This window comes from Annulohypoxylon maeteangense, assembly GCF_022496945.1.
Source record: "Annulohypoxylon maeteangense strain CBS 123835 unplaced genomic scaffold GGS22scaffold_9, whole genome shotgun sequence".
Classification (NCBI taxonomy): domain Eukaryota; kingdom Fungi; phylum Ascomycota; class Sordariomycetes; order Xylariales; family Hypoxylaceae; genus Annulohypoxylon; species Annulohypoxylon maeteangense.
In genome coordinates this window covers 787640-807254 of record NW_025953256.1, presented here as the reverse complement: position 1 = coordinate 807254, position 19615 = coordinate 787640, and the positions used below count along the sequence as shown (strand labels likewise).

The window sequence follows — 19615 nt, the reverse complement described above, 5'->3', positions numbered from 1 at the left end:
TCAATCCCTCCCACGGAATTGGCCTCTACAGCTCCTGCCCAGGGCAATTTTTGGAGGGGTAAAAGCAACTTCCAAGGTTCCTTTCGGGCAATTCCTACTGTACAATCTGCTAAGCAGTACTTGACAGTTACATCCGTCACTGCCCCGCCGAGATCTAGACATGTACAAACAAAATCACGTCTATTATCAGATGTTTCTAAGGAATATGATGCGTTAACTAATATCGCGAGAGCCATGAGCTGACTCTAGGAAATCAAACGAGGCGAGCAGACAATCAGAAGATAAAGAATTAAAATGATATAATATTCGACGAACCTAGTCAATTATGATGGGTTATTTTTTTCTATTTTTCATGATTTCTTTTCTCTTCTCTTCTTCCCTAGTATTTTTGATTGGCGACCTACCTAGTACCAGTACCTAGAAGGTCCGTACGGCCGGACTATACGGACAAAAGCTTCCAGCTGGATGGGAAGTACTGGTCTCGTAACTCCGGCGAGCTCCTAAGACAGTGCGTATTACGGGCTCCGTTAACATCACACAGACCCAACTCAGAGTCCATCGTATTCTTGTCAGTCTCAACCCTTATCAATGAAATGTGTCTCATGGAAAATAACTCAACTCATAAGGAAGATCTCATTATATTCCTCAGACTGAAGATCTCTGGGTCTGTTTCGAAAGGTCTCCAGCCGTTTCAAACAATCTTCAGTAGCCAAGTATATTCAAAGTCACTCCCATCCAACCGAGGAATTCTTTACCACTGTGCAGAACGAAAATGGCACGAATGTCTAACGGGTTCTCGGGCATAGTACGGGACACAATTCACGATTCTATCCGATCTAGCTCGGCTCTTACAGATGTGACCAATTAGCTAGGACGGGAAAGTTAGAATCGTCTTTCTCGCAATTCTCATTATGAATATCGAGTCAGAAATATTATATTTTGCCTCAAGTCCTCAGTACAGGATGGTGATCCACTACCTACCTCCGCGGTGGGCGGCTCCCGTCTCAGCTTACACATGCCACATGCGGGCAAAACAAAGTCTCAATTTTAGTTCAGGGTTGCCTTCAGGGTCCCCCCATTACCTGCATCAAAAGACCGCAAGGTACCGGAGTTTGAGAACACTACTCCGTATAAGGTGCCGAGACAATCCATCCAGTCCTCTCGGTCGCTAAATTGCTATCAATACTCACCATTCAGCGCCTGCTGATTATCACGCCCTTTCTCGTGACCTGTGAGTCGAGAACGATTCCCATCCTACCAATCCGACATCGCATGCGTGACAATAACCTTCAACCTGTCTGGCCAGCCAATGTGGATGAGCAAGGGATCAACGTGCCCAATAAAGCATACGCAAGCATTGGGATAGCAGTAAGCAAAGCAAAGCTTACGAGCATCCCTCCACTTATCGAGAAGCTTAGAAATCTTTTTTAGTGAGGTCACGACTGATCGTTGGCAGCGCCACACAAGGCTGGGAGAATAGGCCCGAACATTGGCTTGATCCTGTCCACGGACTACGGCAGCCTCCATATAACCCAAGGCTAACAACTAACCTAGAGCAGTAGTAGCCAGCTTCCCGGCGCCGCTTAACTGCGTTATATGCTGCGGTGTACCATCGTCTAAACCAACTCGGTTTCGCCTGGAATCTAACTTCTTCTAGGCCTTCGACTTCGGAAATTTCGTGGGTCTTGGTCCCGCGACCTGCACCAATCACACTCTATACTCACCATTTCAATTATATGTCGAATCTGTATACTCGAGTCAACCAACAAGATGTTACATGATTCAATAACGAATGAGCCTATATCAACTATACCACCGAGTAGTCCTTCAAGGGGATTGGACCAGGTATATACAACAAGACAAGCGCAACATATATGCCGCTCTCGTTAGTCGATTCTATCCCATGGAGCTTTTGTTAGCGCAGATAATATCGAATAGGGGAGTTGCCGTAAATCTTAATGTGGAAATATAGGTAGTATACCCCACACCATGCTATCAATACACATGTATATTATCGTCGTTTATAAGCTATTCGTTTCATGTGAAAGCCCTGAAGTCGATATAAGAGGCTACGACCTGCTATTGAAATATGTACAATGGTGGGGGATTTGGAGTATAAGAACCCCGCTTCTGCCAACAACACGCAGAGTCAGCACGTTACCAAGTCGAGAGATCTACCGCATTGCAGTATCCATACCGAGATAACAATCGCATAGTCTTTAAAAATACATGGAGAATAAATTAGAAACAGTACGATAATACCGTTTGGGAACAAGTTGCTGAATACCGACACAGTTCGGTATCTAGACCGTCAGCCAGGGCTTCTCCACAAGATCAGAACATCTCATAATTATCAGCGACAGACCAGACATTTGCACTTCAGGGGTAAAGGGGGGTTCTCAAATATTCCTTCAGTTTAACATATGCAACAATTAAAATTTAATTGTGTATGATTACAAGGTCCTGATATATAAACGCGTCCCTGAAGACTTCGTAATATGTTGCTTCGTTTAGTCCACTTGCAAGTTGGTATTGAATAAAACCCGTATTCACGTCAACTACTCTAGTGAAGTTATACGTCAAGTTTTCATTTTTTATTTAGTACGTTTGTCATATATTGTATGTACTAATACAGCTACGTAGTTGGGTATAATCTCTGAACGCCACTTCTGCTACAGGTTCTCTCGTCCAAGGACTAAAGAACCATATCGGTCACGACAAAAGAAGACCCAATGTCAATTCGTAGGCTTCTCGGAAAGTCCTAGTTATCGTACTGAGTCCGTAAACGCCAATGCAATGCTGTCATGAGCCCGTCCTCACTTAAGTCCAAATCCTTCACTCTCATTTACTGCCCGCCACAAACATTCTTCCAATCTTGCCTTCGAGGTGTAGCGGTATAGGGACAAAATATTAAAACAGGTCCTTGCAGAAGGGAACCGACCTTCGTCTTCACCTAGAAGATTGATCCTAATAACGAGTGATGTCGCACCCATGGCGGGAATACGGTCACTGCTAGTTATGAAAGATAACAACCGACGCTGATCCGCGGGTGAAGCTCTTTCGAAAGTATCCCAGAACCATTGCACTATCGGTTCTCTCCTGGGATTCACGTTCTTAGGCCACCCCGTGTAAACGGCAACTCCCCGTAAAGAGGTAATGTCCAACGCTTCATCCGAGCCACGGACGAGGAGCTCAATCTCTTCTGGCCTGAAGAGCGTCAATGCATTACCGGCACACACAGTAAAAAAGCCTCGCTTGAAAGGTTCAAATTGTCGACTAACTGAAGTGTCGAGCAAATATCGGACATAAAGGTCAACATATTCTCGTCGGTTGGCATTCGTCACCATCTTCGTCTCGCCTCCTGGACAGAGCGGAGCTCGAACCCTAGTACCGTATTTTTCAACTTCGATCACGAAGTCGAGACAAAAGGTAGATTGGACGTCTCCCTCGAAATCCAACAGTTGCCGAAGTCCCTTTGCAAGGACTGGACGGAATTCGGCTAAGTCGTCTAATGAGTAATTCATTGTGGGGCGTGAGTGAGCAGGGGCGCCAATGGCGGGAGGGGGAGCAGACGCCAGCAATTTTCGGAAAGCAAATGGTGGGAAGGCGACGTCCAGTATTGTTGAATTATATATGGCCAGCCCAAGTAGTACTCCGACCAGGAAATATTGGTCTGACGTTTCGAAGGTATTGGGGTTGAAGTAGCAAAAACGTGAATCTTCGTCATAAACGAAGAGTCCTAAGACGGTTAGATTCCAAATCATCATAAAACAGAGTGAAACACTTGCCGTGGTCTGGGTTGAACACCTCTCTGACAAGAAGTAGAAACCACTCCTTCCGGAGCCCTCCACCATCGACACCTTCTTCTCCCTGGAATTCTATGCGTAAACCCTTTTTGATATCCTCGCTGCCGCTACCGACGACTTCGCTCACTTTCTTCAGACTGTCCTCAACTAGGCAATCCCGACGGATACTAAGAACAAGGTATTGCGCATAGTTTTTGTGCGTCAAAATACTGTCGAAGAATGCCTCTCTTGCCTTCCCGGCCATCTGTCGTTTCGCATCAAATTCCAAAATCTGAATCTTCGCCCAAATGCTGAGAAAGAATGGATACTGGCAAAAAGCAAATCTGCCCCTTTTCGATTCCCACAGCTCAAAATCGGCTTTGAAGTCTAAACAATCGACCAGCGAATTGTAAAAGTCACTTGTTGACAACAAATGACCATAGCTACGCCCATCGGGTCTATTGTGTCGGACGTATGTCAAGTTATTGGCAGAAAATATAAGGGCCATGACCTTTGCGGCAGCTCTAATTTGCCAGTCGTCTGTATATGCCGCACGTTTTGGTTCGATGGGTTGCTTTTGTTTCTTGGCTTTCGATGCCTCCAAAGCAGCATGAAGTGTCGCTGGTGTATTTCCAGAGCGAGAATTGGACATTTGTGGTATCAATCCACCGGTCACATCGATTTGTGGTTCTACTTTCTTTTCGCTCTGTCTGGTCAGTCGGTAGGTAATGAAACTGCTGATGAGGTCCTTAATTTGAAGAAAGAGATGCTCGGGTAGTCTCGAGAGCCATGTTACTAAATGATGATGGCACTGTTCCGACGAGTTCGCTAGCAGACCGAGGATTCGTTTAATGATTCCAGAGTGTCGCCCTGGCGGTGGTTTGGCCTGTTCTTCTGAATCCTGTTCTGCGGCGAGACCTTTCCCCTTGCTCGGACGTTGGTACCGACCAGTATACGACTTGGACCCTGAAGTGAGGAGAGGATTGGCCAACATCAACAGTAAGAAACGAACGGCTTGAGGTTCCACCATTAATCGTCCAGGTCTTTTTAAGAGCGTTTCCGTGCATTTCAGTAGGACCCGCTGAATATGTTCCTGAGCCGCAATGGCGAAGGCCTCGAACTGCTGCAATCTTACATCTCCCAGTTTTTGAGATGGGTCAAGTTGTGTCATCTCAGCATATACTTCTGGCCATAGCTCGGCCGCGTTGATGATTACATGATACCACTCAATGACCATACCCCAGTCGATCCGAGGAGATTTAGCTGTTATGATTGAAGGTATACTCTCTTTTCGCCGATGTGTGCTCTTCGGAGGTGCGACATCCTCTTGACTTCCAGTCCACCACGTGCCATTTTCCGCAAAGTCGCCTAAAAGCAAAAGCTTGGCGTCGAGTTCTGAGATAGGAGGTTCATCACGGACCGGCTCCTTCTTATTTACCACAACTCGCTTCTTAACAATCTCAGGTGGAAGCCTAGAATTAGCGCTCATGTGCCGGGTGACAAATGAATTATTAACACATGCATGAGAGCTAAAGCAAGAGATAAGATACTCTTCCAGTCTCTTGAAAATCCTCTTGGGCTCCAATTCCGAAACCGTTACGTTTGGGTTAGGAGCACGTCCAATTACTTGGTTAGTAAGAGGAAATGTTGCACTCCTAGCATCGGGGTAGGATGTCGAGTACGATCTAGCCGTAGACGGAGTATTATCTAGTGGGTTTGGTTCAATGTTGAGTCCAGTGGGTTCATCGAATACGGCATTATAGATATAGCTGGGTGGACTAGCAGCTGAACTGGGCGAACTGTTTTGCTTACTCGGGGATTCGTTCCGTGTAAAATACTCATTAGATGGCCTAGACAAGGACCTGCCAGGCCAGTTTTCAGAGAGCTCTCGGTCCGGATGCACCGACGTCCAAGATTGCAATGCCAAACGCAAGCATTGCTTTATAATATGTCTCGTGCGATCAAGTGAAATGGAGTTTGCTACAATAGTTAGTGGAGGCTATCTCCTAAGACATAATATAACATACGCGGTGGTTGAAGCGGCCGTGAGGGCACGGATTCAGTCCCATTTGGTGGTACTGGGCCACTAGTACCGGGCTGTGTTCCACCAAAGCCGGCAGTGGAATCGTATGGTTTGAGATCATTGATCGTCAAGCAGATGGTACACCTGAAGATATGAAGTTCCTTGGGCCATCTAACCAAGCTAGCACATGTCATACAATTCCCGGTCGAGAAATCTGCCGGTCCACGTGGAATCCTCCTAGGAGCCGCATTTGGTTGTATGTTCTGCCGTAGGTTTTGTTTGGGACTCACATCATCGGTAGAGTCATCGTCTCCAAATTGATCGTCGGCTCGACCATTCTTCTTCTTCTTGCTAGAAAAGAGCGAGGGAAACGGATGGCTCATTGAACGAGAGTGCTGGGCAGGACGCCTCGGCTTTGATACAGGTATATCGTCGTCAGAACTCGAATCGATTTGAACTTCGGGAATTCTTATAGGCTCGTAGTCGGGAAGTCTCGAATTGGCTCTCGAACGATTGTGTGGTTGGTTTGTTGGTGGATTACGAAGCGCAAAGTCATATTGGCCCAGAGAAGGTCGATTAGGACGGGACATATTGTTCGTTGTTACGAGAGTTAGGAAGGTAGGCAGCAAGAAGGGACATTTATCCCTTCATCTGTACGATTGCACTACCTAGAAAGATCTAGGTAAGGAGGTAGGTACGAAAGGTCTAGCCTAAAGAGATGTAGGGAAAGTAGGAGGCCCGTGACGATTTGGATGCCACTTGAACGATTCGATGGCAGCAATGCCTACCCACCTAAACGGATCTTGACGAGAACCACGGCTTATTCAAGAAGGAATCAAGATCCGCCAACGATCTTGCATGTAAGGTCCTCAAAGAAGACATAGATAACAAAAAGCAGAAACACTGCAAAGAGAAAGACTGTGCGTAGGGCAGAGTAGTAGTGTATTATTATTGTCTTTAAGATGAAGAGATTGGGGGTTAACAAGTCGAAATTGCCCAAAGGCTCGTACCGCCTTTGGAAATTACAACGGTTTGCAGAAAGGAAACGGCCAACCAACAAGCTTGCCGCTTCCCGAAACTCCCTTGATTTTAGACCTGACAGGAACCTAGCGGCTCTAGCGTAACGCATGTTTCCCCCACTGTCCCCGCAAGAAACTACAGGGTCCACAGCGTTGTAGGATGTGACGATATGACACCGTAGGTACCTTTCTTTAGGCGGGTGATACGCTGACGATTTCTGTACCCCAGGGCTACCTTAGCACCCTTTTACTGGGTTCAACTGCCTGTACATTACATGTGGACAGGGAGTAACTATCGACTTGGGTAACACAAGCCCAACTATAATTTCATAAGCCACTCTTTAAGTCACATCTTAAGTTTCTCATCAGTCACATACAACATTGCCTGACAAATTATTTCTATTAGGTATATTGCGAAGATTAAGAGTAATCTTAGTAGAAACCCTCTCGTGAGAGTGTTTCTCGAAATGAAACAAGACGCATCAATACCTATCATTAGTCTCTCAAGATCCACACATCAAGAGCAAGATAGCTCAATGGGCAACAAGCTGCGTACGGGCGGCAAGACACGTAAGCTCTTCAACCAGATTGCGGCATTCGCGGAAGAGCACTCATTGTGTTGGTACATTGTTAATATTTGATGTGCTGTATGGCTGTATGTGACAAATAGTCGGTTAGGCTATTGTTATATCTATTCCTACTCATCCACTCTTCTAGTCCAACTTCAGTGTTCGACAGAACAGAGAGCACAGCTTCTCAAAACCTTGGACATCCCGTTCATATATGTTGGAAGCGAGACCAATATGGACCATACAACTGCAAATACGACAAGAGACAGAATATGAACCACGTCACAATGAACCAATCAACACTGAGGAACCCAATATTCACGCGTGGTTCTTATCCGCTCGAAAAGAACTACATGTTACTGGACTTGAGAAATTCCCAGTTGAAGCAATCGAAGGGATCCCAAATAGTGGAAAGCGTAATAGAAATGCCATTTAGCTTAAGTTTAGGTGCCGCATACTCGCCTATTTACCTGAGAATGAACTCTTTGAGGCTGCCGAGTCAACAAAGAGTAGACCTGCCCGAAAATAGGCATCCGTAAAGATTATAATTCCGATATTTTTAGCCTGGCTCGGTATAGGGAATTGCGGCGCTATGTATGGCCCTGTAGTGAAAATCGTGGCGTTCACTTAGGCGTCTTACTATGCCTCTGTAAGGCAAGTTAGCGTTTTAAGCCCCATAGACAGTGCCTAGAGAGAATATGCTAACCCTTAGAAATAACGGGTTGCTATTTTTCATACGTAGTAGGTAAGGCACCCTATCTCTTAGAAAGTAAACATTCACTGATCATTTCCTAGGTTATAACCACCATAATATAATAAGAATAAATTGAACAACTTAGTTTTCAAGATGATTTGACCCTGCCATCGTACTAAACGGTGCTTCTAATACTCATTATAACTCGAGTTCGTGTAGGAAAGGGGTAAGTTCTAGTTAGAAAGCCCCCTTTCCAACAACTTGGCGAAATGCACCTTGAGCATCAAGCTGATCCATTCAAGGAGATTCATAATATCCTAGTGGTCAATTAGAAATAAGCGATTTGAGGAAACGCGATCTTCAACAGAAAGCCATATAGAGAGTCTATCTAGCCTCGCTTCCAAGCTCTTTGTGAGGTGAAAGCAAGACCACCAAGTCGACAACTTAACATAACCAGACTTGTAGCTACAATGAGAGGATTAATACTAAATCCTAGTATCAAGTCGGGAGATTGTATTTGTGTGGTGTCTATACTGCTCTTTTATGAGGCTGCAATGGCTTTGTCATCTGTTCTATCCAGCATCCATCTGGACGGCTTCACAACTCAACATATGAGACGACCACAACTAATGCGACCCTATAAAATCACATCCGTGAATCCCCTCGGCATGATTACATTCACCGTCACGGAAGCAATCCAGCTAAAGTTTGCAAGAGTAACACGGGGAATCCATTCACTATGGGATGTGCCCAACCACGCAGCATTTTGTGTACATCACAATCACCAATCCAACCAAACACGCCTTTCTTCCCTTCATTGGCCTTCCTTCAAACCACATTCACGCGTGAGTAACAGTATCAAGCTTGATCATTTGCCACAGCAAACTCGCCAAAATGCCCAAAAGGGCCGCGGTGTTTGGAAAGCTTGCTTCCGCCATGGAATTCGGCTTTCAAGGTATTCTCGACCAGCATACGCAACACATGGAGATCGGATTTAACTACGTCTTCGAGGCTATCTTGAAGCATAGCAAGTTGGATATCACCTTGATCCGCATCAGCAATGTAACTGAAGCGTAAGTTTTCCTTGCCCTCTTATCTCTCTAAATCCTTTAACCCTCCCCTTTCCCTCACCATTAACCTCAAATATAGATCCTTCCACGTCTCCCTCGAGGCCCGAGCCTCTAACACGGGACCGGCCAAAGCCACGCTCGCGCCTATGCCAGTCGAGCTCTGTGGTCCCCTGGGCCGATTCGGGACGATCACGCTTCCGGGCTTCAACACCATGCCCGGCGGAGCCTACATCGCGATCCAGAACCAATTCGTCGAGATCACAGACAAGACCGCGCTCCTCGCCTTCATCAACACAGTGCTGAAATCCAAAAGCGCAATCCTCTCCCTCAAGAACGGCCGAGGCGCAATCACCGTCGCCGCCTTCGGAGTCGGCCCCCGCGCGCTTCCCTACGAGCGGGACATCCCGATCCCCGGGATGGACCTAACCCACGTCAGCGTAACGCGCGCCTCAACCAACGCGCGCCCAACAACATCGACCAGTCTCAGCACAATCAACACCCCGCTCTCCAACCGCACAAACCTCACCGTAACCTTCCACGTAAAGAACCCGTCTCCCGTCGAGCTCAGCTTCAGCATCTGCGAGTTCGAGATCCGCAACGACCGGGACGACGTCATCGCCGCGCTCAAAGGCCGTCTCGACATGCGATCTAAGGACTTCGATGTCACGCTCCACGGCGCGGCGGACAAGCGCGCTGCGCTCACGCTTGAGGAGGGGAAGGCGAGGCTTGTGGGGAAGAGATGTGCGGGCGCGGGATGGTGCGATGAGACGGTCAAGGGAATCGATGTTCCGATTGTGGATGTTTGGAAGCTCCGCAAGGAGTTGGATCTCGATTATGAGGAGCCGAGGCCCGAGGCGTCGCGCGTGTTTCGCTGGCGAGGAAGGTGGTTTATGAGAGGTGGCCATGTTTAAGTGCTGCGGGTTGGGCTTTGGGGAAAGGGGGGGTGTGCTTTGGGGGTTAGTTGGAGTTCTGGGAGTTTTAGGAAGTCAGGCTACGTTTTGGAATGGGATGGATTTGTCTGTCCTATTCGAATACCCGGGTAGTTAAGTTCATAGTTGCTGTCATAGGCTTCCGCTAATGCGAGAAACTTCCCCTGATTATACGAATTCCCAGATTAGCAATCTAGGTAGGTATTCCGTGCGGCTTCCCCCTTACCACTCCAACTCATACCCATCCCTATGCCAAAACCTGCCCGTATCTTCTAACCCCTTGCTATCCAGCACCTCATACAACTTCTCCACTACCTCCTCCGGCCCAGCCGCGCCCTCAATCCCCTCCATCCCAGCAGTCATATTCGTCCTCACGATACCAGGATGCATAATCACAACCGCAACCCCCTTGTCCTTCAAATCCACAGCCAAGCTCTTGAACACGCTATTCACAGCAGCTTTACTAGCACGGTACGAGTACGAGCCGCCGGAGGAGTTATCCGCGATACTTCCCATACGGCTAGACATGACCCCCAGCTTCGGGCTCTTCGACAGGAGTAAATTCGGGAGCAGAGCTTGAGTGAACAAGAGTGGTCCGAAGGTATTCACGCCGAACACCTTGGCGAGCGTATCGTGTGAAATAGCCGACAACGCATCGTCATCATGCGGTGGCATAACACCAGCGATATTCAGCAGGAGATCGATAGACCCAAAGCCGTAAGTCTCCTTAAAGGCGGCGATTGAGGCCGGATTTGAGACATCCACTTGCGCGGTTGCACATCCCAGCGAATTGATCTTATCGCCGACATTCACATCAACAGCGGTGACAGAATATCCCTTGAGATACAGTTAGAGTGGCACAGCTTAAATATGTGTAAAGCGGTTACAACATCTTCCGGGTACATCGGATAAAAGTCCTTAGAAAAAGGATAAGCAAATATGCGATACCTTTCGAATAAGGAGCTGGGTGAAGGCAAACCCGATGCCCGAGTTAGCTCCCGTCACGATAGCAGTCGGCATGGTGGGCTTAGGCTAAGTTAGAAGAGTCGGTAGAAGATCTAGCAATAGTTGGTGGGTAGGATTAATTAATATGTACTTCACACCTGCATAAGTGAGTGTCCCGGAAGACGGGGTCGGCCATCAAGGTCGTGGGGTCCTCGATGCTTATATCGACGACGGGACAGCCGGGCTGACAAATGACGTGCTCTTCGCATGTCTACTAGATTCTCCGCTTGAATTCCTTGTCCCCATTTGGAAGACACGATGTCTTTCATTGGTTGATCTTAATCGTGATCTTAGTCCCCGTCGACTACAGATCTGGAAAGATGGGCGGGCTAGTGGAACGACAAATCGGATTTATTCTTCTATTAAAGATAGGCGTCTGTTTTGACTACATTCTATCTAACTGGTGTCTTTGACCATTGGTATCTTTTTCTTTTGTTGACGCACATGCCCTACGATTTATAATTTAGTCGAATACGATAGCAGCCTTAATCGCCGACTTGTTCCTGATGCTCTCAAGAGCCTCGCCCCATTGTTCGAGCTTGAAAGTTTTGTTGACGATGCCCTTGGTCTTGACCTTTCCGCTGTCTAGGTAGTCAACAGTGGATGGGAACATGTAAGTCTCCGAGAAGGAGCCGATAATGGTGATTTCTAATAATCATCAGTATTAATTTAGAAGAAGTATTGAGGTCATATAACGTACCGTCACCGAAGATCTTAGATGGTGCCCAAGAGACACGAGCAGAGTTGGAGTAAACACCGTAGCAAACAAGCTTGCCTCCTCGCCGGACATAGTTGATGGCATCCTCGAGTACCTTGGCGTTACCACTAGCCTCCACGACTATCCATGTGTTAGCACAATTGGCTATGCCTAAACAGTATGTTTTTACATACCGATATCAAATCCATATGGGTTGTCCTTCTTAATTTGTTCCCATTGAGGAGCCGGGTTCGATCGGGAGAGGGGAACATAGACGTCGCCGGCGTCGAGGCTCTTGGCTAGTTCCATCTTGGAACCCTCGGGGGCAGCAATGGTTAATTGTGAGACACCACTGTGCTTTCTATTGAAGGGTATTAGCGATATTCTCCAATGAGGATAGACAGTGATTCATACAGGAATTGTGCCATCATAAGACCGGTAGGACCAGCACCGATCAATAGAGCGTGCGAACCAGCCTTAGGGGCAATCTTTTCTAAACCGTGCATGGCGCAGGATGCAGGCTCGATGAGGGTTGCGTCGATGTCGCTAATGTTTTTGAGCTTAAAAAGACGACCTTGAGTGTAGGAAGCCTGTATTTGAGCGGAGATCAATTAGCAAATTGGACCTAATATAACGGATTGGGAGCGCGTACATATTCAGCGAAACCACCATCTAGTCCAAGGACACCGTGGGCCTTAAAGTCTTCGCAGAGAAGCTCTTGGCCTCTTCGGCAGTAGAAGCTTTGAGCTCTAGTTAGTTGTTTTGCATCTAGGTGAAGAAGCAGCATGACATTCTGCTTACCAGTGACCACAAAGTTCTGAGTTGTCAGCAGCAACACGGTCGCCTATCGCGAAGCCTTTGACGTCATCGGAAAATGCTGACAGCAATTGTAAGTTTCCTACTTCAAAACATACATAATTCTAATTGAGAATCCTACCAACAACTTCGCCGATGGTTTCGTGGCCAGGAATTAGGGGGAATTCAGCAATAAATTCGCCCTCGTGGATGTGTAGATCGGTACCGCAAACACCGCAGGCCTAGAGAAATCACATGTTATCAGAATAATTATAGTTATTAGAGCAAGGCAATTGACCTACCTTGACCTTAACTAAAACGTCACCGGGCCGTAGCTTAGGTAGAGGAACCTCAACGATGCTCCAATCTTCTGGCTTCTCATATCTACAAAGGTATAGCTGTTAGTGAGCTATGCGCGGGGAAAACAATTTGAAAGAGCTCCAGCGGGCTTTAGGTCGTATATTCCACCACCCAGAAACCAGATAATTTAGGTAGGAAATGGTACTTGCCGGAGAGCCTTCATAGTCTTGGGAAGTGAAGCCATATTGTGTTGTAGAGACTCTAAGTCTATCGTATGATGAGGGGTAGTGAAACACGAGCTGTCTACAAGAGCTCTAGAGGAATCAAGGTTACGGATAAACACTTGGTGAACAAAGAAGCGTAAGCAGGAGGGTGTTATGTCAGACCAAAGCAAATAATCTCTTTGTGGTATTATCAAGAAGGAAACTTGGAAAAAATACGAGAACTCCGGGAGAAGGCCTTCTTATTAGGCATCGTGCGGGAAACGGAAGGGAACGAGCCCCAACCTAGTATTTACGGATTGGTTCCCATGATGAGTTTGCCTGCAAAGCTGGTATCCATGCCACTACGAGGCAGTGGAGGGCGAAAAGGAGGGGCAATAGTTCAAGCCATCGCCGCTACACCCCGCCATGGCTGCATGGGCTACAAATGCGATCACCACGCAGGTAAGTCGACAAGCTAACCCCCGGCTGATTGGGTTCCAAAGGGTTAACTAACCGGAAGTAGACCCACTGGAGTATAGCTCGACAGAAGGAGTAGTACTTCGTGTGTCTAAGATCGCTAGTGTAACTTGGAGATGAGAGCGTCACTGACCCCACTCAAGTAATTTCTACTTGCAGAAGCTGACTAGCCTGACCGGAGACAGTGCCGTCGAAAATGGTCCGATAAAGGTGTGAATGAAAACGGCCCCTCTATGATGCTGATCGGATCTAGACGTCATCTCGCTTGGCTTCTGCAGCGTCATCACGCTTCTTTGGAAAAATATTCTGTCTTAGATATCGTATGTCGGTAAGTCGTATCTCCGAATTAACATTCACGGCTGCTTATATTCGCGTTACTAAGTTTGAAACCCGTAGACCAATGGCATTGGTATCATCAGGTGATATGTTGAAGGCTGAATAAGTTTCAACTTCAATCTGTTGTCGGATGGCTCGGCCAGCCTTCTCAACTTAGAAGTCTCTGGACTGTCACTTGACCCCCGCGATCGATGACTGGCTAGGGATAAAGTTCGTTGGAATGTAAGATAACCCCTCATATTAATCGCTTAAAAGTGTTGTCGAATAATATGCGTGATGTGGCTGGCATGTTTTAGAAAGTATCCCGCCGTGTCCCGGCTTAAGCTCGATTGACCGGTTACCTAACCTTTGAAACCATGTGTTCCCCAAACTACCCTAGATAAGTATATGTAGCACCGTGTTTAACGTTGAGTGCTCCGATGTCTTGGAAGCATTACTACGCTTGTGGTTTGCTTAGTGACGAATCCTCGGGACCAAGCGTGTCGTGATTGTCATCTAAGCGGTATTATGATATATGGTTGGTGTATTATAGATATAGCCCCTTATTCATATATCATACTAGGTATGTGATATAGAAGATCACGGCGATACTTGAACGTACATCAGTCTACGCAGGTACACTGTATTTTACTGTTAGTAAAGGTTTCAGACTTTATATGCGCGCGGTTCGATATTTGGAGAAAATAAATCAATCTGCAGGTGCTGAATTAGCTGGTTCGCGATGACTTACTTGCTTACGCAATTTGTGTTTGCTTTACCCAAGCTTCATGCCATAATTGGTCGGTGCCGTATTCGGACCACTCCGTGCAGCTTGGCAACTCGTTACTGATTGATAAATGGCTGGGAGATGGGAATGGTTTAGGAGTCTCGCCGAACAACGAATATGAGCAGGTTAAGAATTTCTAAATAGGTAGTAGTTAAGGAGACCGCCGTTTCCATTCTACATTAGCGAGTCTGGGGCCGGCGGATATCTCCGGCTTTTAAGTCGGGAAGCCGGGCAGGTACGATAATACTGGAAAAATATTTATACTGGTACCTGCCTCCTACATGCATTCATGCATACAATGCAACCATAATAGATATCGATACTTGCGGTTTCCTCTATGCATAAATACCTTTGAGCCTAAGAAGTTCACACGTATTCCTATAATATGTATGTAGGATATTGCTACGTTCTAAGCTCTCGGGATATGGATGGCTGGAGGGGACAAATGGCGTCTTATCAAATCCCCTCTACAGATCTCGAGAAAGTCATCCACAGATCTCTCTTCACGCTAGGTAGCAGGTGGTAGTGTTTTGTTGTATAGACCATTAAAGTCTTGTCAGATTAAGTATCTGCACTCTCGATCAACCTGTTTCACCAAACCAGAAGCTGCTTCATAGGGAAAAGCGATATTTTTCACGGCAAAAGCATGTCCATAATTCATTGATGATTTCCGAGGATTTAGCCCCCTAATAACTCCCAACCGTGCATCCGAGGTTCCTCCCACGAGTTCTATCACGCGAGCAGAAGCGCAAATATGCAGGTGCTCCATTCCCTAGAGTACATGCCCATGCCGGTCGTCATGTTCGTCCAAGGGATTTTCAAGGGTAGTAGAATTTCCACCTTACGAGGGGGGAGCGCCACGGCCACGACCGAATCCACCACGGCTGTAAATAATTATGGTAAGTATAGGAATCTTGAAAAAATTCAGGACCGTTGGGTAACTCACAATTGAGGGTTGAATTCACCAGGAGCACCACCGCTCTCCTTACCGCCCTCACCAGCATCTCGTCGTCGGTAGCCACCCTCGCGGTCGCCACGGTCACCACGATCGCCACGGTCGCCGCCACGGCCACGGCCGAATGGTCGGCGTTCGCGCTCACCCTCACCCATCATTCCTCGGGGAGGAGCGTGCGATCGCTGTTGCTTGATGTGTGTGGCAGGGACGATCTCGGCAGGGAGGTGAAGCCATTCGCGGAGGTAGTCGAGACCCTCAGGGGTGAGGGTGTAGTAGTAGTATTGCCATGAAAACTGAGTCTTGACGTAGCCGCGGGAGTTCAGGGATTGAAGGGCCTTGACAACGAAAAGGTTCTTGGTGTCGATGTCGGGGTGCTTGGGAAGGTTGAAGTCCTTCTTCGCGACGAGGACGCCCTCACGGAAGAGGTACTACGCAAGAAAAAAAAAAGTTAGCTCAGTGTTTCCTGCATTCTTACGAAATGAATTAATTATTCATCATACCTCGTGGATCTTCTTACGATCAGCCTTGGGAATCAGCATCTTGGCGGTTTGTTATGTTGCAAGATGTTGAACAGGGTGGGTGGACGTGGTTGATTTGGAAGACGACAGGCTGATACTTTTGCGATGAATTGAAGTTAGGGAAATTCTGGTTGTGCGCAAAAACCCTATGGTGGAGTAGGAAGCGAACTAGGAAAGTTCGTGGGGCTATGTGGCTAAGTTGCATTTTGCACGGACCATTCAGTATTTTTCACATTGTGGCTTGACATTTGAGGTAAGATGTACTCAAGTATCTAAGTACTTTGTACCGATAAATAACCTTGGCAATTTATGATAAGACCCACTCTAGCCATCTAGAATCCTCAATCCGTCACCTAGGTAGGCAATTGGCATCTTTTACATACCAAACTTTCCATCTTGGAACACTTCCTTTAATATCAACACGCTTAGCACGAAGGCTTCTTGAGTTTCTTCATCCCATCGTGTGAGGTAACAGTTATGGCACCTAAAAACATCAACGTCTTTGTTACCACCTTTTCAGGCTTAGGCCTGCCTCCTACTCTGTCATTCCCCGTTCCTCCGACCACCACTTTCTCCGACCTCCACGATCGCATTGAAGGCCGATTGCCCCAGACAGATGCGCGACTCATCCTAACAACTGTTTCAAACAAGCAACTACTTCACAGTTCCGATGAGCTAGTATCTAATCTCTGCGGTGGCGACGATGCTTTTGTATCCCTCCGATTATCGATTCCGTTATGTGGTGGCAAAGGTGGTTTCGGCTCCCAGCTTCGAGCAGCTGGTGGCCGAATGTCTTCAAAGAAGAAGAAGAACCGCGGAGATGAGAACGGATCTAGTAGAAACCTCGATGGACGTCGACTGCGCACAGTCAACGAGGCTAAGTCGTTAGCTGAGTTCCTAGCGATCAAGCCTGAGATGGAACAGAAAGAGAAGGAGAAGCGACGCGCAAGGTGGCAGCAAATCGTTGACCTTGCAGACCAAAAAGAGCACGAGATTAAGAACAACACGAAGGGTCGACTGGACGGCAAGTGGGTGGAGGACAAGGAAGAGGCTGCCGAACGAACTCGCGAGGCAGTTCTCGCTGCTGTGAAGGCGGGAAACTATAAGGACAATCTCCTTAGCACATCGCATGGCTCTACCTCTACGGAATCCATGGAAGAGGGCTTCTCTAGTGGGGGAGACGAATCCGAGGAGGCTAGTAGCTCTAAAGCTACGAAATCGGCGGCGAAAGCAACATCGAAGAAGCCAGCCACTGGAGTATTCGCCGGTTTTGACGAAGACGACGAGTTCATGAGTTCCTCGGATGAGGAGGACAGCAAATAAGACGACACTGCATTTATACTATTAATGATACCCACAAAGAGATAAGGCGAATGAGGCTCCTAACCAAACACGATCCCTCGAAACATAACTTTTTACTACCGGATGTGCCTTCAGTACGAGTGATCTTAGGAGTTTGGTCACCGAGGGCATTTGTTTACGCAATGGCGCAAAACTGTTATGAATTTCGCGGCATGAGAAGATAGGATTCGAAAGGATGAGCTCAATTTGCGAGCTATAGGTTCTTTCGTTGGAGGCAACCAAATTGATATGGCCCATATAGAGTGGCCCACGAGAAGGATACTGCCCTAATAGGATCACAGTCAACATACACCTTATGTTGCTGGCTTCCTAATTTTACCACAGAAGGGCTGATGATGAGCCATAATGATACAGCAAGGAAAGGCATACCATACCGGGAAAGGGACCCAAGGGAGTCTCAAAGCCAGCTCCCCTGCTATGGAATTGCCATATATATTGACCTTGTTTCTTATTCATAGGAGCTAGGGACGATCGGTACTCAAGGAAATGAATAAAAGATCAGACATGAACCCAAATATGAAGCAAATTCGAAGACTACCAGTGTGATCTCTAAGGTGTTATATTCGACACACAATACACCTAACTCCATAAAACCTCGCCATCTATACTCTTCACCCACTCATCAACCCCTATTTCACCAACCTCACCATCTCCTCCGCATCCTCCGTCCCCATCGCACAACTAACATCCCTACACTCCTCCAAATCCGCCTTAACCCTCTCCACCTCCGCCATAACCATACCCCACGAGTCCCTCCCAAGCGGAACCCTAATCGGAATCCTCCCTCCCGCACCCACAACCCTATAAACCCCCTCCGCGACCTCCCCCGCGCTCGCAAACCCCCCATGCAACTCCCTCCTCTCCATAAACTCCAACATCCCCGTCGTCGCCCCCCCTTCCCCAATATACTCCGGATGTCTCTCCATCCTCCTCAGATTCTCCCCCGCGTACCGCGTCCTTGTGCCCCCGGGCTCCACACACGTGACGTGGATCCCCCACTCCGGAAACATCTCCTTCGCCACGCTCTCCGCGAACCCTTCCAGCGCGAACTTGCTCGCGTGGTAGTACGCGTTTCCCGGGGACCCGAAGAACCCGCCCATAGACGTCACGTTGACGATCACACCGCCGATCTGTCCTGTCCCCGGGTTCACGTCTCGGAAGACGGATAAAGCCCGCTTCGTCACGTCCACCGCGCCCCAGAAGTTCGTGTCCATCAGCTCCCGCGCCCCGCGGTTTCCGGGCGGAGAAACCTCCGCGTCGCCCATGAGGTTGTAGCCTGCGTTGTTAACGACGACGTCGACGCGGCCGAACTGCGCGAGCGCGGCGTCGAAGGCGGATTCGATGGCGTGGGGGTCGGTGACGTCGAGCGCTGTTTTGAGGACGTTGGGGGAGTCCGGGATGGAGGATGTGGCGGCGGATAGGGCGGCTGGGTTGCGTGCTGTGGCTACGACGCGCTGGGAGGCGGTTTTGGTGGCGATGTGCTGCGCGAGGGCTTGTCCGATGCCGGAGGAGCAGCCGGTTACTTTGGTGGTTAGGTTGGTTTGAGGCTTTTTATATAGATGGTTTGGTTGGTGTGGCTTACTGAACCAGACTGCGTCGGCTGGTAGGATGTATGGTTTTGGCGTGGTTGTATCCATGTTCAACTAGGACTCTAGGAAATAAATTACTCCTTATTTGTAAAATGTAGTTACTTTTATATATTTAAAATCGTAGGAATTATTGCCTATGAGATTCCCAGACCAACTCTTACGAAGAGCTCTTGTCGCCGCTTTATATTAGAGCTCGTTTTCTACATTGTGACAAGATCTACTCCTATCTATTCATCCAACATCACTGATAAACCAAGCTATTTAGGCAGCAGACCTTCGTAAATGCCTACATACTATGAATTATGGTAAATCAAAGCTTGCTTAGGAGAGATAGGTGATCTTGTACGACCCTCTTTCTGCACGATTCAGCTCCTTAACCCCTAATGCCCCTAAGTCCGCGTAGCTCCGGTGCATTCCTGTCTTAATCGGTCTTATTTACATGGGGATTCGGAGATATCCGCTTACGGTAGCAGTAGAAGAATGCTCTTCCGACAGTCTGAGACAATAGCACAAAATCATTTCA

General features: G+C 47.7%; 7 protein-coding genes across 7 annotated transcripts; 2 read left to right on the top strand and 5 right to left on the bottom strand.

The window, feature by feature from the left end:
- Positions 1-2577: 2577 nt before the first annotated feature.
- On the bottom strand, positions 2578-6836 carry GGS22DRAFT_164258 (uncharacterized protein). Its single transcript, XM_047961503.1, has 3 exons — positions 5813-6836; positions 3789-5765; positions 2578-3739 (listed from the first exon to the last, which is right to left on the bottom strand). Exons 1-3 carry the CDS (start codon positions 6396-6398, stop codon positions 2817-2819), a joined length of 3486 nt encoding a protein of 1161 aa, XP_047818578.1. The 5' UTR covers positions 6399-6836; the 3' UTR covers positions 2578-2816.
- A 1789-nt stretch (positions 6837-8625) lies between these two features.
- GGS22DRAFT_200443 (uncharacterized protein) lies at positions 8626-10071 on the top strand (the record flags this gene model as incomplete). Its single annotated transcript, XM_047966440.1, has 2 exons — positions 8626-9163; positions 9240-10071. Exons 1-2 carry the CDS (start codon positions 8985-8987, stop codon positions 10069-10071), a joined length of 1011 nt encoding a protein of 336 aa, XP_047818577.1. The 5' UTR covers positions 8626-8984.
- Positions 10072-10274: 203 nt separating this feature from the next.
- Positions 10275-11225, bottom strand: GGS22DRAFT_146450 (NAD(P)-binding protein). Its single transcript, XM_047958898.1, has 2 exons — positions 11038-11225; positions 10275-10926 (listed from the first exon to the last, which is right to left on the bottom strand). The coding sequence occupies exons 1-2, from the start codon at positions 11107-11109 to the stop codon at positions 10312-10314; spliced, it is 687 nt and encodes a 228-aa protein (XP_047818576.1). The 5' UTR covers positions 11110-11225; the 3' UTR covers positions 10275-10311.
- Position 11226: 1 nt separating this feature from the next.
- On the bottom strand, positions 11227-13529 carry GGS22DRAFT_200441 (GroES-like protein). The gene is made up of 9 exons (XM_047966439.1): positions 13092-13529; positions 12889-12984; positions 12729-12828; positions 12593-12668; positions 12444-12531; positions 12206-12381; positions 11986-12152; positions 11795-11932; positions 11227-11742 (listed from the first exon to the last, which is right to left on the bottom strand). The coding sequence occupies exons 1-9, from the start codon at positions 13128-13130 to the stop codon at positions 11558-11560; spliced, it is 1065 nt and encodes a 354-aa protein (XP_047818575.1). The 5' UTR covers positions 13131-13529; the 3' UTR covers positions 11227-11557.
- Positions 13530-14983: 1454 nt separating this feature from the next.
- Positions 14984-16271, bottom strand: GGS22DRAFT_164252 (uncharacterized protein). The gene is made up of 3 exons (XM_047961502.1): positions 16124-16271; positions 15615-16051; positions 14984-15552 (listed from the first exon to the last, which is right to left on the bottom strand). Exons 1-3 carry the CDS (start codon positions 16160-16162, stop codon positions 15510-15512), a joined length of 519 nt encoding a protein of 172 aa, XP_047818574.1. The 5' UTR covers positions 16163-16271; the 3' UTR covers positions 14984-15509.
- A 232-nt stretch (positions 16272-16503) lies between these two features.
- On the top strand, positions 16504-17474 carry GGS22DRAFT_146425 (telomere stability and silencing-domain-containing protein). Its single transcript, XM_047958896.1, has one exon. The coding sequence runs from the start codon at positions 16619-16621 to the stop codon at positions 17462-17464; it is 846 nt and encodes a 281-aa protein (XP_047818573.1). The 5' UTR covers positions 16504-16618; the 3' UTR covers positions 17465-17474.
- A 487-nt stretch (positions 17475-17961) lies between these two features.
- GGS22DRAFT_146427 (NAD(P)-binding protein) lies at positions 17962-19234 on the bottom strand. Its single transcript, XM_047958897.1, has 2 exons — positions 19086-19234; positions 17962-19025 (listed from the first exon to the last, which is right to left on the bottom strand). The coding sequence occupies exons 1-2, from the start codon at positions 19138-19140 to the stop codon at positions 18133-18135; spliced, it is 948 nt and encodes a 315-aa protein (XP_047818572.1). The 5' UTR covers positions 19141-19234; the 3' UTR covers positions 17962-18132.
- Between the last annotated feature and the right edge of the window lie 381 nt (positions 19235-19615).

Bases quoted from the DNA above. Each gene is read 5' to 3' on its own strand.
- GGS22DRAFT_146450 (XM_047958898.1), bottom strand. From the start codon at position 11,109: ATGCCGACTGCTATCGTGACGGGAGCTAACTCGGGCATCGGGTTTGCC. The intron at 10,927-11,037 runs GTATCGCATATT...CTGTATCTCAAG, and splicing joins CCCAGCTCCTTATTCGAAAG to GGATATTCTGTCACCGCTGT.
- GGS22DRAFT_164252 (XM_047961502.1), bottom strand. From the start codon at position 16,162: ATGCTGATTCCCAAGGCTGATCGTAAGAAGATCCACGAG. The intron at 16,052-16,123 runs GTATGATGAATA...TTTCTTGCGTAG, and splicing joins ATCGTAAGAAGATCCACGAG to TACCTCTTCCGTGAGGGCGT. The intron at 15,553-15,614 runs GTGAGTTACCCA...AATTATTTACAG, and splicing joins GGTGAATTCAACCCTCAATT to CCGTGGTGGATTCGGTCGTG.
- GGS22DRAFT_146427 (XM_047958897.1), bottom strand. From the start codon at position 19,140: ATGGATACAACCACGCCAAAACCATACATCCTACCAGCCGACGCAGTC. The intron at 19,026-19,085 runs GTAAGCCACACC...TAACCACCAAAG, and splicing joins AGCCGACGCAGTCTGGTTCA to TAACCGGCTGCTCCTCCGGC.
- GGS22DRAFT_146425 (XM_047958896.1), top strand. From the start codon at position 16,619: ATGGCACCTAAAAACATCAACGTCTTTGTTACCACCTTTTCAGGCTTA.
- GGS22DRAFT_164258 (XM_047961503.1), bottom strand. From the start codon at position 6,398: ATGTCCCGTCCTAATCGACCTTCTCTGGGCCAATATGACTTTGCGCTT. The intron at 5,766-5,812 runs GTATGTTATATT...TAACTATTGTAG, and splicing joins ACGGCCGCTTCAACCACCGC to CAAACTCCATTTCACTTGAT. The intron at 3,740-3,788 runs GCAAGTGTTTCA...TAACCGTCTTAG, and splicing joins GGTGTTCAACCCAGACCACG to GACTCTTCGTTTATGACGAA.
- GGS22DRAFT_200441 (XM_047966439.1), bottom strand. From the start codon at position 13,130: ATGGCTTCACTTCCCAAGACTATGAAGGCTCTCCGGCAA. The intron at 12,829-12,888 runs GTAGGTCAATTG...TGATTTCTCTAG, and splicing joins ACGTTTTAGTTAAGGTCAAG to GCCTGCGGTGTTTGCGGTAC. The intron at 12,153-12,205 runs GTATGAATCACT...ACCCTTCAATAG, and splicing joins CTTATGATGGCACAATTCCT to AAAGCACAGTGGTGTCTCAC.